At 43.0% G+C, this 21,868-nt stretch overlaps 1 protein-coding gene across 9 annotated transcripts in view; it reads right to left on the reverse strand.

The window, feature by feature from the left end:
* Window positions 1-1,638: 1,638 nt before the first annotated feature.
* LOC117830698 (ceramide transfer protein-like) overlaps window positions 1,639-21,868 on the reverse strand; it is a 152,170-nt gene continuing 131,940 nt past the window's right edge. For 8 of the 9 annotated variants that reach the window (XM_034708926.1, XM_034708925.1, XM_034708927.1 and 5 more), the window contains 17 exons: window positions 16,926-17,042; window positions 16,743-16,808; window positions 10,496-10,603; window positions 10,221-10,359; window positions 9,427-9,516; window positions 7,932-8,089; window positions 7,703-7,795; window positions 7,538-7,624; window positions 7,344-7,436; window positions 7,120-7,191; window positions 5,448-5,543; window positions 5,169-5,301; window positions 4,974-5,044; window positions 3,454-3,582; window positions 3,236-3,365; window positions 2,153-2,289; window positions 1,639-2,046 (listed from right to left, as the gene is read on the reverse strand). In XM_034708926.1, coding sequence (XP_034564817.1) covers window positions 2,162-2,289; window positions 3,236-3,365; window positions 3,454-3,582; window positions 4,974-5,044; window positions 5,169-5,301; window positions 5,448-5,543; window positions 7,120-7,191; window positions 7,344-7,436; window positions 7,538-7,624; window positions 7,703-7,795; window positions 7,932-8,089; window positions 9,427-9,516; window positions 10,221-10,359; window positions 10,496-10,603; window positions 16,743-16,808; window positions 16,926-17,042 — 1,710 coding nt within the window. In that variant the 3' untranslated portion in view covers window positions 1,639-2,046; window positions 2,153-2,161. The remainder of the gene's footprint in view (window positions 2,047-2,152; window positions 2,290-3,235; window positions 3,366-3,453; window positions 3,583-4,973; window positions 5,045-5,168; window positions 5,302-5,447; window positions 5,544-7,119; window positions 7,192-7,343; window positions 7,437-7,537; window positions 7,625-7,702; window positions 7,796-7,931; window positions 8,090-9,426; window positions 9,517-10,220; window positions 10,360-10,495; window positions 10,604-16,742; window positions 16,809-16,925; window positions 17,043-21,868) is intronic. The other variant, XM_034708933.1, reaches the window with a different exon arrangement.

Here is a 21,868-nt window from a genome sequence, read left to right on the forward strand (position 1 = left end):
CAAATAAGGACATGACTGACTTGACTGACAGGCGGGAACACATAGCTGTTGGCTAGGAGGCTCAGACTCCGCCTCTTTCCTCTTTACCTCACACTAAGTTGGTTGAGTTCAGCATTTCCAATATGGCTGCCGCCGCCGATTGGCTTCAAAACAGCGCTCAGGAAAGTCACAGATGCTACAGTCTATGGTTGAAATATGAAGCCAACTGCAGTTCTTCAAGTGTCCACTAGAGGCAAGGAAACCACATTGTCGAAGCCGAGACAGTCGGACTGCAGGATGTACTTTTTAAACCCATTCTCAAAAAAGCTAAAGCTAAGAGTCAAACATAAACTGACAGGTGGGCGTGTTGTTGCCTGTTTCTAGCTCGAATCAGCATTTTCAATATGGCGACCGACATCTTTGGGCTTCAAAACCAAGTCCAAGTTTCAAACAGTGTCTGAGAGACTGACTTTCTTTTTAAAGAACAAGAAACAGCTGATCATCCCAAGCTCTAACGCCACCAGACTCCACTGATTAAAACATCTCTTTTACCTCACTTGATGCAGGAGTCGCTGCCTCAACCTTTCTGTTATTCAGGTCAGGAGTTCCCAAACTTTTCAACCTACGACCCCCAAAATATAGGTGCCAAAGACTCGCGACCCCAAAGTGATTTAATGTGGCTTCATTTAGCTGGTCTGCAGAAAATGACCCTACCTATATGAGCGTGTGTCTGTGTTTCTACTGCTACTGTGCTTTTGATAATGAACTGTTCACTAACCCTAAACTTAAGACTCATCTGACAAAAGAAAGGCAGAAAACTCATTACACTTTCTATTTTCAAGGTTTCATTTCATGTGTTGATACTATTTTTGTCTATTTTTACCATAATGGGTAAATGTACTAATTTTAGATAACTTAAAAATAGAAAACCATTCTGGAAGACATCTCACGACCCTCCATTTGTGTCTTGGGAACCCCTGATTTAAGTGGATCAGCTGTGAATCAGCAGCTTCTCTTCTCTGTGAGGTAAAGCTCCTGTTTTTATCAGAGGGGTTTGGTGGCTCTAAGAGAGCACTGTCACAGCTGTTTCAGGGATCCTTCTCTCAATGCTGTCAGATAACTCTGAGCCTGTCTGTGGAGCACTTTGGTATGAGACAAACGTTAGCAGAAACAGGGCCAAGGTTTAAAGTAACTCACAGGATCAGTGGGCTCGTTCATTCAGTGATATGAGTGGAAGGAGGAATCAGCTATGAGGCACTTCACTAGAGATTTCTTGGTGTTCTTACAGCAGCCTTCATCGTCTCTGAATCTACTCTCCTCGTACTCTAAGGCATCAGGGCTCGACGCAGTCACATAAAGACCTTCAGAGAAACGTTAGTGACGCTACGTAAAACATTCAAAACACAAAGAAAAACAATGTACACCAAACTCGTCTGGACGCCGCGGCCCTCCGTCAGCACCGCCTGGCGGGCGGCGTTTTCATGAGAGGGCCGCGGGTCAGAGAGGTCAAGTCTTACATCATCGGGGTCACGGGTTAATGACAGCCCTCTGGACTCAGCATGAGTACAATGATTTCAAGTCGGATGCTTCGCTAATGAAAGCAGCTTCTGATTATGGAAAAGGAAGAATGATAAATCTACAGAAAATAGGAGCTCTAGATGGCAAAGATAAAACGTCTCAGTCTATTAGCAAAGATCTGTTTCTTTGTACAAACCTCTTATTGAACATACGTACATTTATATATTAATATATCTGTAAGAAAAGAGAGGAGCGGACGTCAGGCCTCTGCATGAACGGGAAATATGGCATCGACTGAGGAGCTGCTGCGAGGACTCGATGTGGTTCATGTCGTGATTCTGGGTTCATAAACTCCACCATTAAATGATTCCACATTTTGAATCAGGGGGAAGAAAACAGTAATCAACCTTAAGATGATTACTGTGTGATCAGAGGGAAGAAAAGTGGCCACCAGAGGGCGCTGTTGTCACCGTTACATTACTATGAATTTAGAAGGAAGTTGGAGTTTCATGTGGTCACAGCAGCAGACGGTCCTCAGACGTCTCCAAGCTGTAGAGAGAGAAACACGTCACTCTGCAGGTCCTTCACCGAGTAAAGATAAAGACAGTCGGTGAAATTATAAATATTAAATAATAAAAACAGAAGAGAGGATCACCTGCAGGCCTCAGAACAAGATGGGCTTTCCAGCGGTCTTTTCCTGGACGTAGGAGGTGAACCGTTTCAGAAACTTGGGGTACTCTCTCTTCGCCACGGCGCGGAGGACAGAGGCCGGGGCCCAACCTCCAGGATTCACTATAAGAGCACACACACACACACACATGGATAAGGTGACTGTCTTACAGGCTGAATATGAACATCAAACCTCTCTGACTGATGAACTTCCCCGTGTTTGTTTTGTGTTTTTTATTTCTAACCCTCTGGAGTAAATGTCTGTGGTTGAGGTTTCACTTCACACATGGATGTTACATTAATTCTTTACCCGTCTAATATCATCTGGTCTGATGTGAACTGTTGTTGAGTTTGTTCCTCCCAGGTTAGTTCTTTAAAACGGGTGTTTAGTTCTTGATGCTTGAACCCCCGTTTGAAAGACCTAACCTGTGTCTGTGTTGGCGTGACGACAGCTACATGTAGCTTATAGAATGTAATTATTAAATGTAGGGTCTCTGCAGCGTCAACAAACTGACACTGAGGACTTTCTGGACCCAGAGAGAAAGTCTCTGGTCAAGTTCCTCTGCAGCACAGTCCACTGGTTAAACCTTTGGGCTGCATCTCAAAGCTCTTAACTTTAGTTTCCTCTCTCCTCCGCTGAACTGGAAGTAGTTACTGACTCGCCATTTTAAGTGGCGTCCAAAAGCTCTTAACTTGGCTGGAGGAGAGAGGAGAGAGGAGAGAGGAGAGAGGACGGAGGAGAGAGGAGAGAGGACGGAGGAGAGAGGAGAGAGGACGGAGGAGAGAGGACAGAGGAGAGAGGAGAGAGGACGGAGGAGAGAGGACGGAGGAGAGAGGAGACTGATCGGAGGAGCGATAATCGAGGAGACACGAGACTTTGTGGAAGTCTTTTCTCAGACAGACACGCCCCCTTATCGAATACCTCTCACTGATTGGTGAGTGAACAACATGAGGATGGAAGTTTAGAGCTTTGAGATGCACCCTTACTGTTTGAGTAACTTGTGATAAAAAGTCTCTGAGCACGCTCAAACAGATCAGTCTGAGAGAACAGGTACAGACGAGCTCTCACCATTAGCGACGTAGGTGATTTTACAGGTGATGTTGTCTCTGCTGATCTCTCTGTCGCCCTCCGGTGGGCTCACCAGAGTCTGACAGATCATGCCGATGTTGATTTTGGCACGGACACACCTGCTGGTCGTCTGCAGGAGAACAGGAGAGAGAAGCTTTAGAACACATTCAGAGTCTCCTCACATGATGTCTACGAGGTAAAGGAATCTAACTACATACCTGAGCGTCATCGTGATCCACGGAGAAGTTACAGACCAGCCAGGTGTCGGGGTCGTTCTCGTTGTTGGCGAGGATCTTCCTCATGGAGGACAGGTAGAGGACGTCTCTCTGAGACGCAGGCCACACCCGCTGGAACACAATCACACACATTACCTCAGATTAGGGATGTAAGAATTTACTCCAACACATTATTTTGTTTTGATTTTGTATCACGGTGAACAAACATCATGTGGTCTCATGTTTGGTTCAGTTATCAGGGAGGGGTTTGAAGTTTAAAGCATGTTTCGATGTGAATCAGCTGACTGAAGGTGTTTCTTTACATACTGTTCATAGGTTGAATATTAAAACATCTATTTAACTTTTTTCATTGGCACTTGAAATGAACAAGACAAGTCCAAACTCATTGTTAATCATGTTTAAAGGGCCAGCTCACTTTCACTCAAAATGCCAACCACAAACTTTTTCAAATGATAGTTCTTAATTCTTACAAAGTCTCTTCTCAGATGAAGTTTTATTAGGAACACCTTAATAAATCTAATACTGCTCTGCAAAAACTATTTTTTGCATGAGGATTATACTTTTTTTTTTGATGAAACAGTTCTTGGGAGGCATGGATTCACCTTTATGCTCTGTTTGGAGCTAATGCTTTGCATTGTAAAGAGAGGTGTAGTTATTACTTTGTCAATCCTTGTTAATTAATGGGTTGGATGATACTAGAAACACCTTCTAATAAATGAAGTTAAGGTGTTAACTTAAATTCGGGAGCAGGACCATGCCTAAACCACACCCTCAATCACCTGACAAGCCTACTTAAACATAGCCAGCCTACACCAACGGCTTGTCCGTGATTCTTCAACCCACCCTCCCTCACCTTACTCTACTGCACTTAACCTATTTCCTTATCCTCTCTCCTTCTATGCCCTGTCTACTTCCAGGCACAACCTGGGTCAAGATCAGCTCCGGCAGGATAACGCTGAGACGGAAACCCCATCCTGAGTCTCCTTCTGCTGGGCCACACTACGCACAACTCATTCATTAAATGTTCACACTTATATCCTTGTGTGGCTTGGTCCTTGCTAGTGAACAACCAACACAGCCTACATCCTCTGACATGGTAATAAATCTCAATTAAAACCTCTCAAAACAGGAAAAAACAGCTGGGGGCTGCAGCTGAGTGACAGGTCTCCATGAGCGCCTTTTTTATCTCCCCCGCCGGACTGATTCTGACACCGGTTGCGCTCGTGGCTGACACCTGACTACGTTCACATGCTTATTTTTCTCAATAAGAACGAGTAGACAGAAAACTGGACTCTGTGAGTCTGAAATATGATTCTGTTCAGTTCCCTTGTTGAAGTCTGAGCCTTCACTTTTATGACTGTATGTCCACAGAGATTATGATCCTGCTCCACACGTTGATATTCAGTTTGTTTAACATTGAACTACTTGAAATATACATCCCCACTTCAGATTCCACACACTGTGTATCAGACTAGCAGCAGAAACAGATCCCTCCTGCTTACCTTGTGAGTCTGATAAACGACCACAGCGCTGTCTGACAACGTCTCCACAACGTTGAAGTTTTCAATTGTTGCTGAAAGAGGAAGAGAACATCAGAATATTAAAACACAGACAGGAATGTTTAAAATGAGCACAGAGTTCCTTCTTTGAATCATTTTGTGAGACACTCTGTAACTTTTAAAAACACAAAGACGTACTCTCCCAGTCGTTGCGGTACGCAGTGTCCCAAAAGTAGTGGCACACCTCGTGACCTGTGACCCCCTTCACTGAGTGAGTGGCCTTCAGCGGGTCCAGAACGATCCCGTTTTCCTCCACCTCTCTCCGGTACACCTGTGGTAACACAACAAGCTCAAGTTTAACCCTTTCATGATCAGATTATATTCATGTACAAGGACTGAGGTCGAGGTAAACACACTGGTTGGATATTCTGGATCCATTCTAAATAAATCATGTGATCAGCTGTTGTAACACCACACCTTCATTTCTCCCTCCTCCACAACCAGCTGCCAGTTGGCGTCTCCTCCCACGTCCTGCAGAGAGTAGGTCATGTGATTCTGCACCATCTCCTCCACCTGTGAACACACGGCCGGGGACAGAGAGAGGATGAATAATCCATGAAGTTATGACAACTTAATGATGCTCGTCTATCAGCTGCATGCAGAGACTGAATGATAACCTGCTGTGAGGTGCGTTTCATCTGCTCTGAGGCGGCCAGCGTTTGATTTAACAGCAAATAATGATCTTTTTTCTTAATCTTCACACTGTCAGTCTGACTCAATGACCTGCCTTTATGTTTTGTTCACATCCTGACAGTCCAGCAGCAAAGTCACGTTACTGAATGCAAACACGATGCTTTTAATTAAAGACAAGAAGCGACGACAAAAACAAAAAGCATGCAGGTCAGCACATCATCATTGAGATAGAGAGGGAGTGGACTTGTAGTGTGTGGCTGAGGTAACCGGTACTCAGAGGCTTTTCTGCACCAGTAACAGAACTTAAACCTGAGCATGTAAGGATTTAAGCAGTGGAGGATGAATCTCATATTTCAGCTTCACTCCAGGTAGCACACGGTCTTAAATCTGAAAGGAGAGGACCGGTGTTTTCAAATCTTGGCTCTATCAACGTCTGATTACCACAACGAGTGTAGGGATGTCAACAATTAATCTAGCATTGATTCATTGATTGTTAAGAACTTACTTGAACACATTTTTTTGTTTGGATTTTCTCTCACGTGGAACAAACACCATGTGGTTGTTATATTTGGTTCAGCTATCAGGGAGCTGTTTGAAGTTTAAAGCATGTTTTGATGTGGATCTGCTGACTGAAGGTGTTGCGCACAGCGGAGACGCTCAGCTGAGGGCTGCGGCTGAGTGACAGGTCTCCACGAGCGCTTTTTTTCTTTCCCGGTTGCGCTCCCGGTTGACACCTGACCACGTTCATATTTTCAAGTCACTACATGGTCTGGCACCTCAGTACATCTCTGATCTCATAAACATGTACGCCCCCTCCAGAGCACTGAGGTCTGCTGATCAGATGCGTCTCGTTGTGCCCAAAAGACGAGGGGTGACCGAGCTTTTTCAGTGGTAGCTCCTAAAGTCAAAATGACCCCCACCCTGGATACTTTTAAATCACGTCTTAAACTCATTTTTACTCCCTGGCTTTTAATACAGCATGAGAGTTTGTGTTGGTCTCTGTTTGTCTTTTAATGTGCTGTATTTTAAATTTTTACTATTATTTATTTCTACTGTTTGTATTTGATATGCAGCACTTTGGTAACCTTGTTGTTTTTCAAATGTGTTATATAAATAAAATGGATTGGATGGTATAACTTATTTTTCTTAATAAGAACTAGTAGACAGAAAACTGGACACTGAGTCAGAAGTTCTGTTCAGTTCCCTTGTTGAAGTCTGAGCCTTCACTTGTATGACTGTATGTCCTCAGAGATTATGAGCCTGCTCCACATGTTGATATTCAGTGTGTTTAACATTTGAACACATCAATATGATCTGTAGATATTTAAGCTCATGCTTCATGCTGCTGAGCTCGTTTGAACCTCTCACTGTTTCATTCATTCAGCTTTAGTTCAGAGGATTCAACAAACATGCAAACACAGAGGAAGAGAGTGAGTGAGCTTCAGCATGGAGTTACCTCTGTGCTGTATCTGTGGACAGGATGAGGAGGGGCGCTGACTATCAGAGCAGGGGAGGACTGACTATGAGGCTAGGATGGAGGGATGAAAAAAAATGAAGGAGACAAAGTTAAAAAAACAGAACATGAGATGTCAAAAAGATTAAATGAGTCAAATAAGGGAAGAGGAGGGGGTGAAGGTGGAGCAAGGTGGAGCGGTGAAGTTGTGGAAAGCAGTGACCAACCTTTTCGGAGAATCTGTGCGAGCCAGAGGTGGAGTACACGTCTGCAGGGGGGACGGGGCTGGATCTCAGAATCCTGGTCTTCTCTGTTTGAGACTGAAACACAAACACAGAATATAAACCCTCGACGTCAGCAGAGGAAAGAGTCACTCCTTTTTAAAACACATGTTGAGTTTTTGTTCCTGATCTTTCCTCACCTGTTCTTCGATCTTGTCCTGTCGGTCCAGAGCAGCTTCGACCGCGTCAAAGAACTCGTCTTCATTGATGAGGCTGTTTGGACCCTCCTGATGAAAGAACAGACGTTAACACTCACACACTCAGATTTAATCTCACGCTGCATTACGGATGAATCTAAGTGTCACCTCGTAATCTGGACCTCCAAAATGAGACTTCTTCTTCAGCTCATTGAGCGCTGACTTGTAGCCCTCCTCTATTCTTCTTCTCTTCTCCATCTCCTGCACAAACAGAAACCCACCAGTGTTACACTAAATGTGATCACGCAGAAGAATCTGGAGAAGACGTACGCTGACAATACCTTTCTATCTCACACACACAACTCCATGGTTGATTAGATGCGAGTGACTGACTCACCTTATCCAGTCTCCTCTGCCAGCTGTCCTCTCTCTTCACCATGAGGTCGATGCAGTGGGACAGGGTGGCCAGGATCCCCGCCGTGGTGGCCTTGAATGTGATGGCCTCACCCTTGAAATCTATGCCGTTGATTCCCTTGGGAGTCAAGGACTGGAACACTGCGGACAAGAGGAGCACAGGGAACTAAGCAAACGCACCTTAACTGAACGGATCAGACGAGTCAGTGAATGCCTCGGCTTTGTTACTCCTGGAGTTAAAGTATGTTTACTACAAAGTGCACGAGAGTTTGAGGCTCTGAAAGAAAACAGTTCTTCAATGGTGTCCAAAAAGAACAGTCTATGTAGGAGCAATCATCGCTACCTGGATGGTGAGATATTTTATTCTCTCTAGTTGAAAAGGTGTTAAACTTCGACAAGGAAGCATCATGATCATATTTCTGTGATCAGATTGAATCAAATCTTAAAATCATCCATTTATAGAACGCTCAATCAAGTTATATGATGGATATAATGACGTCCCAATTTATTTGTTTTGGGGATTTATTGCAGCTTTATAAATATATGAAGAAAAGTAAAGTAAAGTAAAAATGTCTCATCCTGAAAAACCAGTGATGGGAATTTTTCCAAATCACTTTATTTACCCAGATTGAACCTGTGATGCCAGTACTTTAGTCGCTTCTTATTTTAAAAGCAACTTTTAATTCAATCTGTTTGGACCGCATCATTCCAGTTGAGACGATGCATGCGTCAAATTTATCCAGTAATTCTTGACTTTCTTGTGGCAATAGGAAATATTAAAGGTTGAGTTTTCAGGAGTTGAAAGTGAGTTATTTGTGTCTTTTCACATCAGGAAAGAAAATTAGAATGCATTTAAATATTAATATAACAAAAAGACGACAACAAAGACATACACTACCAGTCAAAAGTTTGGACACACCTTCTCATTTCATTTATTGTAATTATTTCCAACATCATAGATTAATACTGAAGACATCAAAACTAGGAAATAATCTGGTTTTGTCATAATCTGGATTACAACAGTAGTCAAATAGGGCTCTCCATTGTGTACTAACTCTACCTCTGAACAACACAACTGATGGTCTCAAACACATTAAGAAGGCAAGTCATTCTACAAATGAACTCTTGACAAGGCTCATGTTAATTAGAAACCATTCCAGGAGACCACTTCATGAAGCAGACTGAGAGAATACCAAGAGTGTGCAAAGCTGTCATGAAGGAAAAAGGGGGCCACTTTACAGAATCTAAAATATAAAACATATTCTGCTCTGTTTAACACTTTTTTGTTCATTCAATAATTCCATATATGTTCTTTCATAGTTTTGATGTCTTCAGTATTAATCTACAGTGTTTCAGATAATTAAAATAAATACAAACCCTTGAATGAGAAGGTGTTTCCAAACTTTTGACTGGACTTCTGAAACATAACAATGTACACTACCAAAGTGTTTAAAACACAAAAGTTCTGCAGGACTCACGTTTCTCTTTGCTGCCGTTGTTGCTGTTGTTGTGCAGAAACTCTCCGTCTGTCCGAGTGTTGGGGAAGTCGTCTTCATCGTCCTCCACGACTGAAAACAGAGACAGAAGGTTTCAGAGAGGAAACACTCACAGGTAGCTGCAAACAGAGAAAGTCCTGCCGAGCTCCGGGGCAGGGCAGCGCCTTGTGGCTCATTCAGAACTTCAGCTGCAGCCCAGCAGACAATCAGACCATCAGACTGACAGAACTCTGCTGTGCTGGACAACATGACAATGGTCTGGTTTCATCTTTGGAATGGACAGAGGGAGAGAGAGGAAAGGAGAGCGAGAGGGAGGAAGGGAGAGAGGGAGGTGAGGAGAACAAAAGGAGGGTTTCATTCACTGCGGTCGTCCACAGGAGCACACGACGCAGGCTGCCATGAGCAAATGTTCAGCCGGCCAAGACGGGGTGAGGGCGAGGGGGCCGGAGAATAACTGCTCTCTGAGTCACACAAACACTTTCCCTACAAGAACACGAGAGAGAGAGCAGGATTCTTCTTCTACAAATATTATTTCTGAAGCTAAAGAGTCACTTCAGTTCAGGAGTGACTTTTCAAAAATGAGTTAGGATCATTTTTATGATGGATTCCCTTTTTGGTTCCTGGAATTCAAGAGTTTCTTCTAATGTCATTTTTGTAGAACTCATTTCTGAGCCTCATACGACATCTATGTGACAAAGTATACATGGCTGTTAGAGTCGTTACCAAAGAGTAACAGCACTGTGGTTAATTGGAGTTGAGGTGTGTGTGCGTCTTACTTTTATCCCTCTGCAGCTCATCCTTCGACACGCCGTCCGCACAGCTGTCGAAGTGTTTCTGCAGCGTGTCCACCTGCCGGCACAGGATGTCTCTGAATGTCTCCATCTCTGCCAGCTTCTCCCTCAGGCTGTGGCCCTTCTTCAAACACGCCAAAGAGACAGAGGTCAGGCTGTTGTTTATACAAACTATATAATGAGGTTGTCTAGTGTGAGAATTAACAGCTTGTGTATAAAAATGCAGCTCTGGGCTTCTTCGGGCCTCGTCAAACATTTACCCTGAAGGAGGACGTGGAGGTGGCGGAGTAGCCGCTGGTGCCCGAGGTGAGAGACAGCATGGAGCCATGTCTCCGCAGACTGGACTCTGAGCCATATCCAGAATCAGCCTGTCAGGAGAAACAGGGAAGGCAGTGAGGTCACAAGTTAGAGATACTGACGCAGAGTAGCTTCACCTCATGAATATGTCAGCTGCCAGGGTTTCAACCAGAAACAAAAAACAAGACCATATCTCGGTTTTAGCTACCTTGCACTGGCTCCCTGTATGTTTAAGAATTGATTTTAAGATTACTTTTAAAGCTCTACATCTTATTGTGTATTCCAGATACAAAAATGAAAAGGAAAGGGGACAGGGCGTTGGCAGTGAGGGGTCCGACTCTCTGGAACCATCTGCCCGAGGAGATCAGGTCTGCTGAGTCAGTGAGCTCCTTTAAAGAGCCTTTCAAGATTTTATCTGAATTGTATTTTATCTTATTTTTAACAGTCTTAAGAAATATATTCTAAAAGAATGTTATTCCTTTAGAGTTCTTTTAGGGGAGTTTTCTGTCTTTTAAAATGTTTTATTTCTTGATCTTGACTTGTGTGTTTTTATGAACTGCCTGTTTTATTTTTAAAGCACTTTGTAACTTGGTTTTTGAAAAGTGCTCCACAAATAAAATGATTACCTTTGCATGCCTGTGTTCAAAACAGCAGCAGTGGCTTATGAAACACACCAAATTAACAATCCTTCACTTAAACTGAGCCGTGTAATCTCTGTTGCAGCTGTTCATCTTATCCAAATGTTCTCACCTGGAATCTGCAGCTTCTTGTTTCACAATCAGTGTCAGCTTATTTTACACGTCCCCAACATGCTACTGTCATGTATCTGATTTACTCTGGTGTATTAAACCTCTCATCAGTGTTATTTTAGGAGTAATGTGTCTGTGAAGGTTCTCAGTCATCCAGGTCATGGTAATCCAGAGCTTGATCTTTAAGGTAACTGGACTGGTAGAAATTCTTGAAGGCAGACTGTCAGGTGATAGGAGAACAACTGGAACTAGACTAACTACCCTACTCAGGACCCTTTTGTGACTACCTGGACACACCCACGACTGTTAGAGGCTTATATTTTCTAGCTCTTCCCCAGTTTGGTCAGAACTGAAGAAGCCTTTCAGAGGAGAGGTGAAACATCTATTTCGAATTTCTACCAGTCCAGCTGCCTTACAGATCAAGCTTTGGTTTAGGAGGAATGATCTCATCCTTTGATGCAAAAATAAAGTAAGCATGTAAAGTTCTCATATTGGATAAAAAACATGTCTTTTCTTTTTGGGGCGCTGGTGGACTAGCGGTCTAAGCGCCCCACGTTTAGAGGCTGTAGTCCTCGTCGCAGAGGTTGCCGGCTCATCTCCCGGCCGATCAACCATTAACTGCATGTCTTTCCCACACTCTCTACTCCCCACATTTCATGTCTCTCTTCAGCTGTCCTGTCAATAAAAGGCAAAAAAGCCCAAACTATAACTTAAAAACAACAAACAAACACGTCTTTCTCTTATTCCATCTTCTAAAATGTGAATATTTTCTGTTTGAGTCCTCCACTATGGCAGAAAACTAGAACTCTTTGAGGTGTGGACTAAACAATTCAGCAAATTTTAGCATGAAAACAGTCCAAAAAAAATCAAAGATGAAAAAAAGGAAGATTAGATGAAATACCAAAATGATAAATGACCTATTTTCATTGTTGATTTGTTGCTTCTAAATATGAAGCACACAACTACCAAGTGCAGAAACAGCTCTCTATGAATGTTCTAGGTGTTTTCACAGGACGCAGTGATCTAGACACGACATGACACACATTCAGTCACCTAAGCAACACCACGGAAACATCAACTGACTTCCTGTAACACAGCCTGGTCACCCCCTTCCGTCTTACATAATCGCTCTGTCCTCAAAATAGACAGTCAGGGATGGCAGAGCGGCTGAAAGGTTCAACAACACAGACAGACACAAGCCGCAGAGAGAGCATGCGCTTCCCCTTTAAGAGCCACTTCCTTTTCCCACCACCGGAGGGCAGGAGATGCACACGCAGCACGTGACTGGGATTTGCAAGAGGGCTGGGGTAACTGTCGGTCAATGACCAGGAGTAACTCTGCTTGTGTTCACATGGATTTGAGTGCTGCTGCCTGCCCTTTAGCCAACATGCTGCTGCTACCTCGGTGACTTCATCAGTGCAGATAGGACGGTCTCACTGTCTGCATGAGGGCCGCTTCATCGCTCTGATAACAGGATCCCAGCCAGAAAGAAGAGGTTATGGTTTTAAGATAAGAGTAAATGAGCTGCAGGGATTCCTCTCCTTGATGCTTCTTACACGTCAAATAATGATGGGTGGTTGTTGCTGTGTGTTTATGTGGAGGTAGTAAGTGCTCATGCTGCTGACTGTGGGGGATAATAAAGGATAAATAAAAGATGCTGTCTTGCGGTGATAAAAAAAAACAATGAAGGCAGAAGAATGAAAGAGAGAAAGACTCCTACAGGAGAACAGATAAGGAAAAGAAAATATATATAATTTGGTGATCCAGTTTCTACATCTGATTAAAAAGGCTGAAAACAAAAAGTGACACTGAGGCAACAAGATCACGTCACTAAGTTTCTTTTTGTGTCTTAATAAAGGGGAAATGAAAGTGTCAGCATGTGTAAAGCCTTGACCGTTTCTTTAGGGAAATAGTTGGAGGAATAAAAGTGAAGCTAGCTGATTTAATAATGTTCTTTTTTTTGTTTATACACTACCAGTCCAAAGTTTGGACACACCTTCTCATTCAATGTTTTTTATTCATTTTATTTATTTTCCACATTGTAGATTAATACTGAAGACATCAAAACTATGAAATAATCTGGTTTTGCCATAATCTGGATTACAACAGTAGTCAAATAGGGCTATCCATTGTGTGCTAACCCTACCTCTGAACAACACAACTGATGGTCTCAAACACATTAAGAAGGCAAGCCATTCTACAAATGAACTCTTGACAAGGCTCATGTTAATTAGAAACCATTCCAGGAGACCACTTCATGAAGCAGACTGAGAGAATACCAAGAGTGTGCAAAGCTGTCATGAAGGGAAAAGGGGGCTACTTTACAGAATCTAAAATATAAAACATATTCTGCTTTGTTTAACACTTTTTTGTGAATTAAATAATTCCATATATGTTCTTTCATAGTTTTGATGTCTTCAGTATTAATCTACAGTGTTTACAATCATTAGAATAAATACAAACCCTTGAATGAGAAGGTGTTTCCAAACTTTTGACTGGTAGTGTATATGCACATTTCATGGGTGGAAAAAATATGAAATATTGTGAAATACATGAGGAATATTCTGCATCTTTGAAACAGGTGAATAAAAATATTTGAAGTTGGGTAAAAAATGTAATTTTCTTGCAGTTTTGCTTTTGGTTACATTTGTTCTGGTTAATTTACTCAGCTGAACATCTCCAAGAAAGAGCGTGAAAATCAAACAGTTCTCCTGTTTTACTGATATTTTTTCATCATGAAAACAACAGGAAAATATCTGAATCTGACTTTTTCCACGTGTCCCTCATGTCTGTTATTTCAGGCTCAGTCGGGCTTCAGTCACCGCCTTATTTTCCGGTGACAGAAAGTAAACAGTTGTCCAAAAAGAGTTGCTCCTGCATGACCACGCTGATGGTAACACAGATAGTTTCCTGGGGACGAGTCGTATTTTGATATTCAGATGTCTTAAATCTCCAGAGAGTGACGTGTTAGCTGTTTTGTGTTGTGTCTCTATGGAGATGTAAAGCTGCTGAGTGCTGCTGCAGTGAGTAATGTGGGTTTAAAGAGGAAGAAGGGGCTTCTAAGAAGGAGGAGAGTTTTTTTGTGGTGACTCATTGTGGGTGGGATACTGTCGTCTGCTGTGTGTTAGTGTGTGTGTGTGCATGTGAGTCACGGTGCCTCCCTTGTGCTGGAATGAGTGAGCGAGGACTGAAGAGGAGGGGTTTAGGGGGGTTTCCCAAAGTTTAGGACCGCAAACTGAGCATGTGTGTGTTTCTGCAGACGGACTGAGGGTGTGGCGGCTGACATCTCCTCGTCTGTATCAGACAGAAACACAATTAAAGCTCCAGGATGGATTATTCCCGCTTTAGACTTTCAGATGTAGAAATCTTTCCGTGGATGCTGAGCAATCACGGATCATTTTTCTGTGGAGCTCGAATGAATCAGAGAGGATATAAGGTTGCCAGATGTTGTGAAATAGAGAACATATTCTACCTTTCTATGGTTGGTGACCGTTCATGTGACAATAACCCTTTTCTTTTCCTCCATTGTGTCGTTCCTTTCAGTACACAGTAGGGACTACAACCTGCTTCCTCTGTCCTTGACACTGGCTGAAAACAATGGGAGCTACTTTCGCTCTCTCAGCACTACAAGGCGTCTCACACAGGACTTAAAGTAGCGCTGTGTACAGTCACATTGTACCACTGTTTTAGGCAAATAACACTGCAAGAAAACCCTGACTATAGTTCACAAATGACTGACCTAACCTCAGGTTTTCTTGCAGGAAATCAATGAAGGAGACAGACAGCAGTCTCTTATAGGTCTTGAAACAGTGTTCAGTGTTACCCTCTTCCTAAAACCTCTGCTATGTTAGCTTGTACAAATGTATACCCAAGTTGAGCGCCTCATTAAGCTCAGAGCTTATGCTTATGACTGTAAAAACGTGGATCAAAATACAGCTCATTTTGTTGTTTTGATGACCTCATAAGAACGTGTAGACCGAGCAGATTAAGTCTTAGTGATATTACCCTGTTGGGTTCTGCACAAGCAAAGACTCAGCTGATGTTTCGCATTGTGAAGTCCCTTATATACGAGTTGTTTGAGTCATTAGCAGTGGAGGAAGCAGAAGAGTTCGTTCATCGAAGAGTTACTTTGAATATTTTCTCATTTAAAAGTAAAATTTTTCATCCTTTTTACCGGTGTCTGGTTGTAATACGGTATTCCCACCAGACGGGGGCTACAGAGCGTCTTAAAGCTGTTTGCTAACCGCATTAAGGAACAGAAGAAGAAGAATGCTAACTACATTAAATAGCAAAAGAAGAACATTGGTGACAGTTGCGGTGATTTTCTCGGTTTCTAAATCTCACACTCCTACACACGTATTTCCAGAGACTGAGCATGGCTGTAAAATGTAAACATACATGCCATGCCCCGTTACAGAAACACTGACGTAAAGATTGAGACAGACGCTGTCAGTGCCCGCTACTAGCAGCACCTCGTCCTGCTGCTGGTTAACACGACTGCCACACAAACGGACCGTTAACAGGACAGGTGTGTGTGTGTGTGTGTGTGTGTGTGTGTGTGTGTGGGGGTGATTATTCGAATAATCATCAAATAGATGCTAATGATTAGCGAATAGTATTTTAGCTTGAAATGCCCATCCATAGTAAATATAATCATTAAAAGATTCAGGAGGGATCTCTGTAAAAAACAGACAAAGCTGAAAACCAGTAGGCTGTAAAAACAGACATGACCCTGCAGTGGAACTCACTGCATGGGCTGAAAATTACATCTTAAACCTTTAGTCTGAACCTTGCAAAGAGGGAACATAGATAAACATGAGCCAGTAATGCCGGCGACTTCTCTGGGCTTGTTTAAGATGGACTGAAGCAGAACAGAAAACTGTCCCGTGGTCTCTGATGAATCAAGTCAACATTTGTTTTGGAAATCATGGACCCTGCTCTGAAATGTCTTGCTCCATGTATTTTATGTCCATGGCGTCTTTCTCAAAGACTGTCATGTCGTCTCCTTTTGTAGCTATTAGTCATTTGTAATTGTATGGTGCTATTTGTACTTTTCTTTTTTTGTTTGTGTTTTGGTTTCTCCTCTCCCTTTTTCTATTTTCATTTTATTTTACTTTGTTTTATTTTTTTTGTTTAATCTTGATCTTTTTAGGGAGCCTTTTTATCATCTGGCAAGGGACGACAGATGTAAACTAGCCTTTTTAACATCTGTCATATTTACAAAAATGTTAATTAATATGTATGGTCCTTTCAAATGAAAAATAAATAAATAAAAAAGGAGAGGAACCCTTTGAAAGCCAGTATCTGTGACAGTATGGGCACAACACATGCAGATATCTTGCATGAGCTTAAACACAGATGCAAATTTTAACAAAAACCACAAACACTTGAACACAACAGTGAACTATTCTAAATACAGGTGAGCTCTTAGGGAGATCTGCAGACTTGCCAACAAACGTACCAGTGGTGGAGGGATGATTATTGTTCCCTGGACTCCTCCCTTCTCTGGCCTCCCCTCTCTGATACTCTGATAGAAACAAACACAAACACACATTCACAAATTCAAACCTTGTATTAGATGATTTGATGAAAAGTGTGTCACAGATTTATTTTCTTTTGATAACAGAGTGTGTGGATGACTCACCCTGTGAAGTTCAATGGCGTCGATCCACTGGTGTCTGTGCTCTGGGTCTTGTGCTCGCAGGTACCACACGCTGTCGTTCACACTGATGTCCAGTCGGCACTCATCAAACTCATGGGGCTGAAAGCACACAGAGAGAAAGAGGCAGGGCGGTGAGTTAGATCTGTGTGCATCGAATACACACTGCTGTTTCAGTCTTCTTTTTACCATTTTATCTTTTTGTTTCTGAAATTCTAAGATTTTTTAAATCAAATCATTTCCTTATTTCTGTTTAAAGCAGAGACCGGATCAGACACTTGATCTACGAGTGACGTTAGTTATGGGAAACCCATCCGGCTTGTGTTCCGTCCCACATTTGTAAGCTTGTGGTCATTTTCTTTTCATAGCATGAGGAAACACAAATCTCCCTCCTGCTCATGAAGGGAGCACGAGGAAGCATATGTGAGGGTGTCAACTTTGTAAATAGCGATTAAAATGACACTGACACAGCAAACTGACACTCTCCCCCTCCTGTTACATGGTGGGCGGCAATCTGTTCATGAGATAGCATTGACATCCACAAAGCCTGGCCTGAGAGTGGATAAGAGATAAGAGTTATTTCTTCACTCTAAACATATCGTTTGTATATATCTCACAGAGATAAAGGTCAGAGAGGAAAGCAGCAGATGCAGAGCAGCCTTCGTTTTCAGAGCATCAGTCCCATAGGAGGAGAAGTGGCAGATTACTGGCCTTTTAAGGCAACTTGCAGGACGGAGCATATTCCTAATGGCTCTCTAGTGTATTGTCAGCGTTGTAAAACTGCTGCACCGGCACTGCGAGCATCCAGGGAGTGCATGTGAGAGAGATAGTGTCTGTGTCTGTGTGTGTGTGTGTGCTGCAAGGAGGCAGTAGTAGTGACAGCAGTGGTATTTACCTGCTGTGTGGTGTTTACAGAATGCATCAGGACACCTCTGCAGTGAGTCTGGAGGCTAAAACACTCTCAAGGTCTAATCGCAGAGGAAGAGCGGGCTGATATACGAGTCTGGCTCGCTAAAGCGGACTTGAGGACACAGTTTGAGAAGTGAGAAAAGACTGAACGAGCAGAAAATCCTCAGACTGCAGTAAAACTGAAAGCAAAAGGGAAATTAAATCAGATAAGAAACTACTGCATTCCTCTTTTAGCCACATCGCAATTAACACATCCCTGTTTCAGTCGTATTTATAATGCTTGATAAGCACATGGTGTCATTTTTATGGGGGGGGGGGTCTAGTGTCCCGCAAAAATAACAGCTAATTTAGCCCTTTCAGATCAGTTCTTCATCCTTCTGTTCACTGAATCAATACGGGTCTGTGAGTGTGTGCATTGTAATTACCCTCCATTGATTGCTCCAGTATACAAACTTTAATTAATCTATTCAAGGATACAATAATGTTATATTTAGGAGACACGTCGTAGCAAAAACAGACGCAGGGCTTCAAACTCACAATCTGTTATCACTGAGGGAAAGCAAGGACAGCTCGAGCCCAAAACTGAAGACGGGGGGGATTTCACGAGGTTGGCAGAGAAACAAGCGAGGCTCTGTGGAGTCCAGAAAGATATATGTGGAGGAACCAGAGTGACTTTGCAGTACTGCCGGACACCGGGGAGGTGAGGGGTAAGGGGGTGTAACGAAGAACTGCACCACTTGAGAATCGCAATATCAGTTCAGAGGAAGAGTTCATACAGGACGCACACACACACACACACACACACACACACACACCTTTGGAATAATCTACCAGTCAGGGTCTGGGAGGCAGACACCCTCTCTACTTTTAAGAGTAGGCTTCAAACTTTCCTTTTTGATAAAGCTTATAGTTAGAGCTGGATCAGGCTTGGACCAGGTCTTAGTTATGCTGCTATAGGCTTAGACTGCCAGGGGAACTGGTGCACTGATACAGTGGGATCCTATCTCATCCCTCCCCCCTAACCCCCCATCACTTACTCTAACTCTTGCTATCCCTTTAAAGTTACTAACCATAGACCTTTCTGGAGTCCCTGAGCTCCCTTGTCTCGTAGGTTCCTCTGAGCGGCCATAGATGTCCTCCTGCTGTGGACGTTCCAGACTCCAGCAACAACTACTGCTACTCGTCTCATCACTATCCCCCAGTCTCTAATTCTCCTGTATCCCTCTTTCCAGACCCAACTCGTGGGTCATGAGTCTGGTCCTGTTCAAGGTTTCTGCCTGTTAAAGGAAGTTTTTCCTCGCCGCTGTAACTAGCTAAGTACTGCGGAGTGCAATGCTCATGGTGGATTAAGGTGGGATCAGACTGAGTCTTATCCTGCCTTGGTGTTGGGTCTCTGTTCATAATTTGACGTAGAGTGGTTTAGACCTTCTCTGTTTGTAAGAGCGTCTTGAGATAACATTTGTTGTGATTTGGCGCTATACAAATAAAGATTGATTGATTGAAAACAGGTCGGCATGAAGGGAGCTCCACTGGCAGGAGCAAACCTAGATGACCGGTCATGTTAGCATCAATGGTAGAATCTGAAAGGAGAGAAGGACTGCAACAAAAAGGATCTAATGTAGAGCTAACAGCCTCTACGACTACCTCTACTTTCTGAATGTGATCAATGAGAGAGTCCTGCAAACATTCAAAAGCAACTATAATTAATGTGCTCAGATTTTTCAGAAAGTATTGTTCAGAGTTAAGATGTTAAAAGGACTGATAAGCAAATGTGAATCTAGTGCTCTGACTGCGTCCAAAAAGAGGAGGTGTTTCTCACTGAGATTTGATGCATGTTGTGGTATATTCTGCTTCAACTGTTCCTCTACAGCTGCCAGCTGCTTACTCAAACAAAAAACACACATTTAACACTTCGGTAAACATTCAGGAGACCATAAAGTGATTTAAGTGGAAGTTAAAAAACAACTGACCACAGCAGCATTTTGAAAAACAAAGTGCATCATCCCCCGATCCTCCTATCGCTCGGGTAAACAAACAGCTTGTGAAACAGCAGAGAGCTGCAGCAGATATTGGAAGTGCTTGTTGATATTTTTGTTGCTTACGAAGGTTAAATAAAGATCGCTCTTGATCACCTCTGGACCTCTGGACTACAGGGTCATGGGTACACGGATACTGAGAAATGAAAGCTTGCACAGGGTCTGAAGAGGTTACTGGGATCCAAGGCTACGGTAAACAATGATCCATCACGGGGAGGCCGTTTGAGGAGCGGCACAGGAGGACATGACAGGCTAATGATGGGGTCTGTGTGGAAGGCATGTAGGCCAGAAGTAGAACTGTGCTGGGGTTAAATTCAATGTTAAGGTGTTTTTCCACCGCAGGGACTTTACCCCTGAACTACGTGCGTTTTGACTGGAGGAGTCAGGGTCTAAATTTAGTTCAGGGGTAGATAATCTCCCCACTGAAAAGCCCCTGCTTGGGAGGGTAGTACTTTTCAAAGGTCCTGGGACTTTCGGTTGAACGTGTCAGTGTTTGTGGAGTTTACACAGTTGTTGAAACACAGAGGGAGTTCCTGGGAATGCAAACTAGTTACGTTTTTAGTAAGATTTCAAAATATCATTTAATATAATTTTTTTTCTCCATACGTCACTGGACTGATTCACACAATCTACCTGGGACTTCAGCCCACGGTCAAACATAGACAACAAAGGGGGCACAGGAGCCTTTTAGTTCCGGGGAAAGTAGTTCTGGGGGCCAAAAGACCCCGGAACTCTTGGTGGAAATGCACCTTTAAGAGCTAAAGAGAAGGCCTTTCTGTGACCGACCACAGCGGCTTTAAAGATACAGATGGACTCATGTTTAATTTATTATCTAAGTGAAGTGCATACTGTTAATATTTGGATTATCTTGTTGAGTTTGTACGGAGGGAAACCAAATAAGAAACCAATTTAAGAGGCGGTAAGTCTTAATATGGAAGTCCTATTTAGAATAAGTCCAACAACGCTAAGGTCTCCACTTGAAGCTTAAAGCTGGGAGAGTGTGTGTTTACATTTGGTATACTTTAGTAATCCTGAATGATTTCTTCTCCATAAATTAATTTGATTCTTTCTCCTAACTGAATCAGGATGACATATGTCTGAAAGAGATGCTCCAAGTCTTACATCATCCTCTAATCTTGCTTAGTCAGACTGTCATGATGTGTCTCTGCAATCAGGTCAGGTCAAAGTTCATGAACCTTTGAATATTCTGGAGGGCCAGGCTTCACCGATTACTGTAGAAACTGTTTTTTCTTACCTGATTGAAGCTGGGTTTTATATAACTGATGTTCTTTTGAAACTCTTGATGATCACCAAAGTTTATTGAACGTATAGATTGCTTACCTGCTGCCTTTAGCTCTTTCCTAAGAAAAGTAAGCTCCCAGACTGGCAGCTCAGAGATAGGGAGTGTGTGTGTCAGTGTTTGGGTTAGAGTTGGAGCTTTGCACCTGAAACTAGGTTGGTGGTCCAAAGCTGATAGCTGAGAGGTTTTGAAGTCTGGGGCAGGAGGGATCAAGCAAGGCAAGCTGGCTGCAAGAGGCCACAGATTGAACCACAGATTGAGCCGGTGGATAAAGGAAAACCACCAGACAAGTTCGGGGCCGGGACATCACAACTGGGTCACAACAAGAAATCCACCATGACAAATTAAAACCCAACAAATCAATTGATGGTTTGAAAGAATGACAATCTGGTTGTCTTTGTGTTTGAGTAATGTCAAGACTCTTAACCAGACACTGAGAACATTCAACCTTAAAGGAAGCTAAGGACACTGGATGAAATGGGGCATTCAGAAGCCCAGTGTGTGTGTGAAATGAAGTAACCACTACACACAGGACTAACACAAATGTGGGTCTCACCCACTGGGATACCAGAGCGGACTCACAACAAAGCAGTTTTTCTCTTTTGGTGGGAAGCCTCTGCCAGGAAGTATCTCCGCTTCATCCCACGTTCAGATCATCAGTGTCACACTCTTTGATTCAGGAT

This window comes from Notolabrus celidotus, chromosome 19, assembly GCF_009762535.1.
Source record: "Notolabrus celidotus isolate fNotCel1 chromosome 19, fNotCel1.pri, whole genome shotgun sequence".
Lineage (NCBI taxonomy): Eukaryota > Metazoa > Chordata > Actinopteri > Labriformes > Labridae > Notolabrus > Notolabrus celidotus.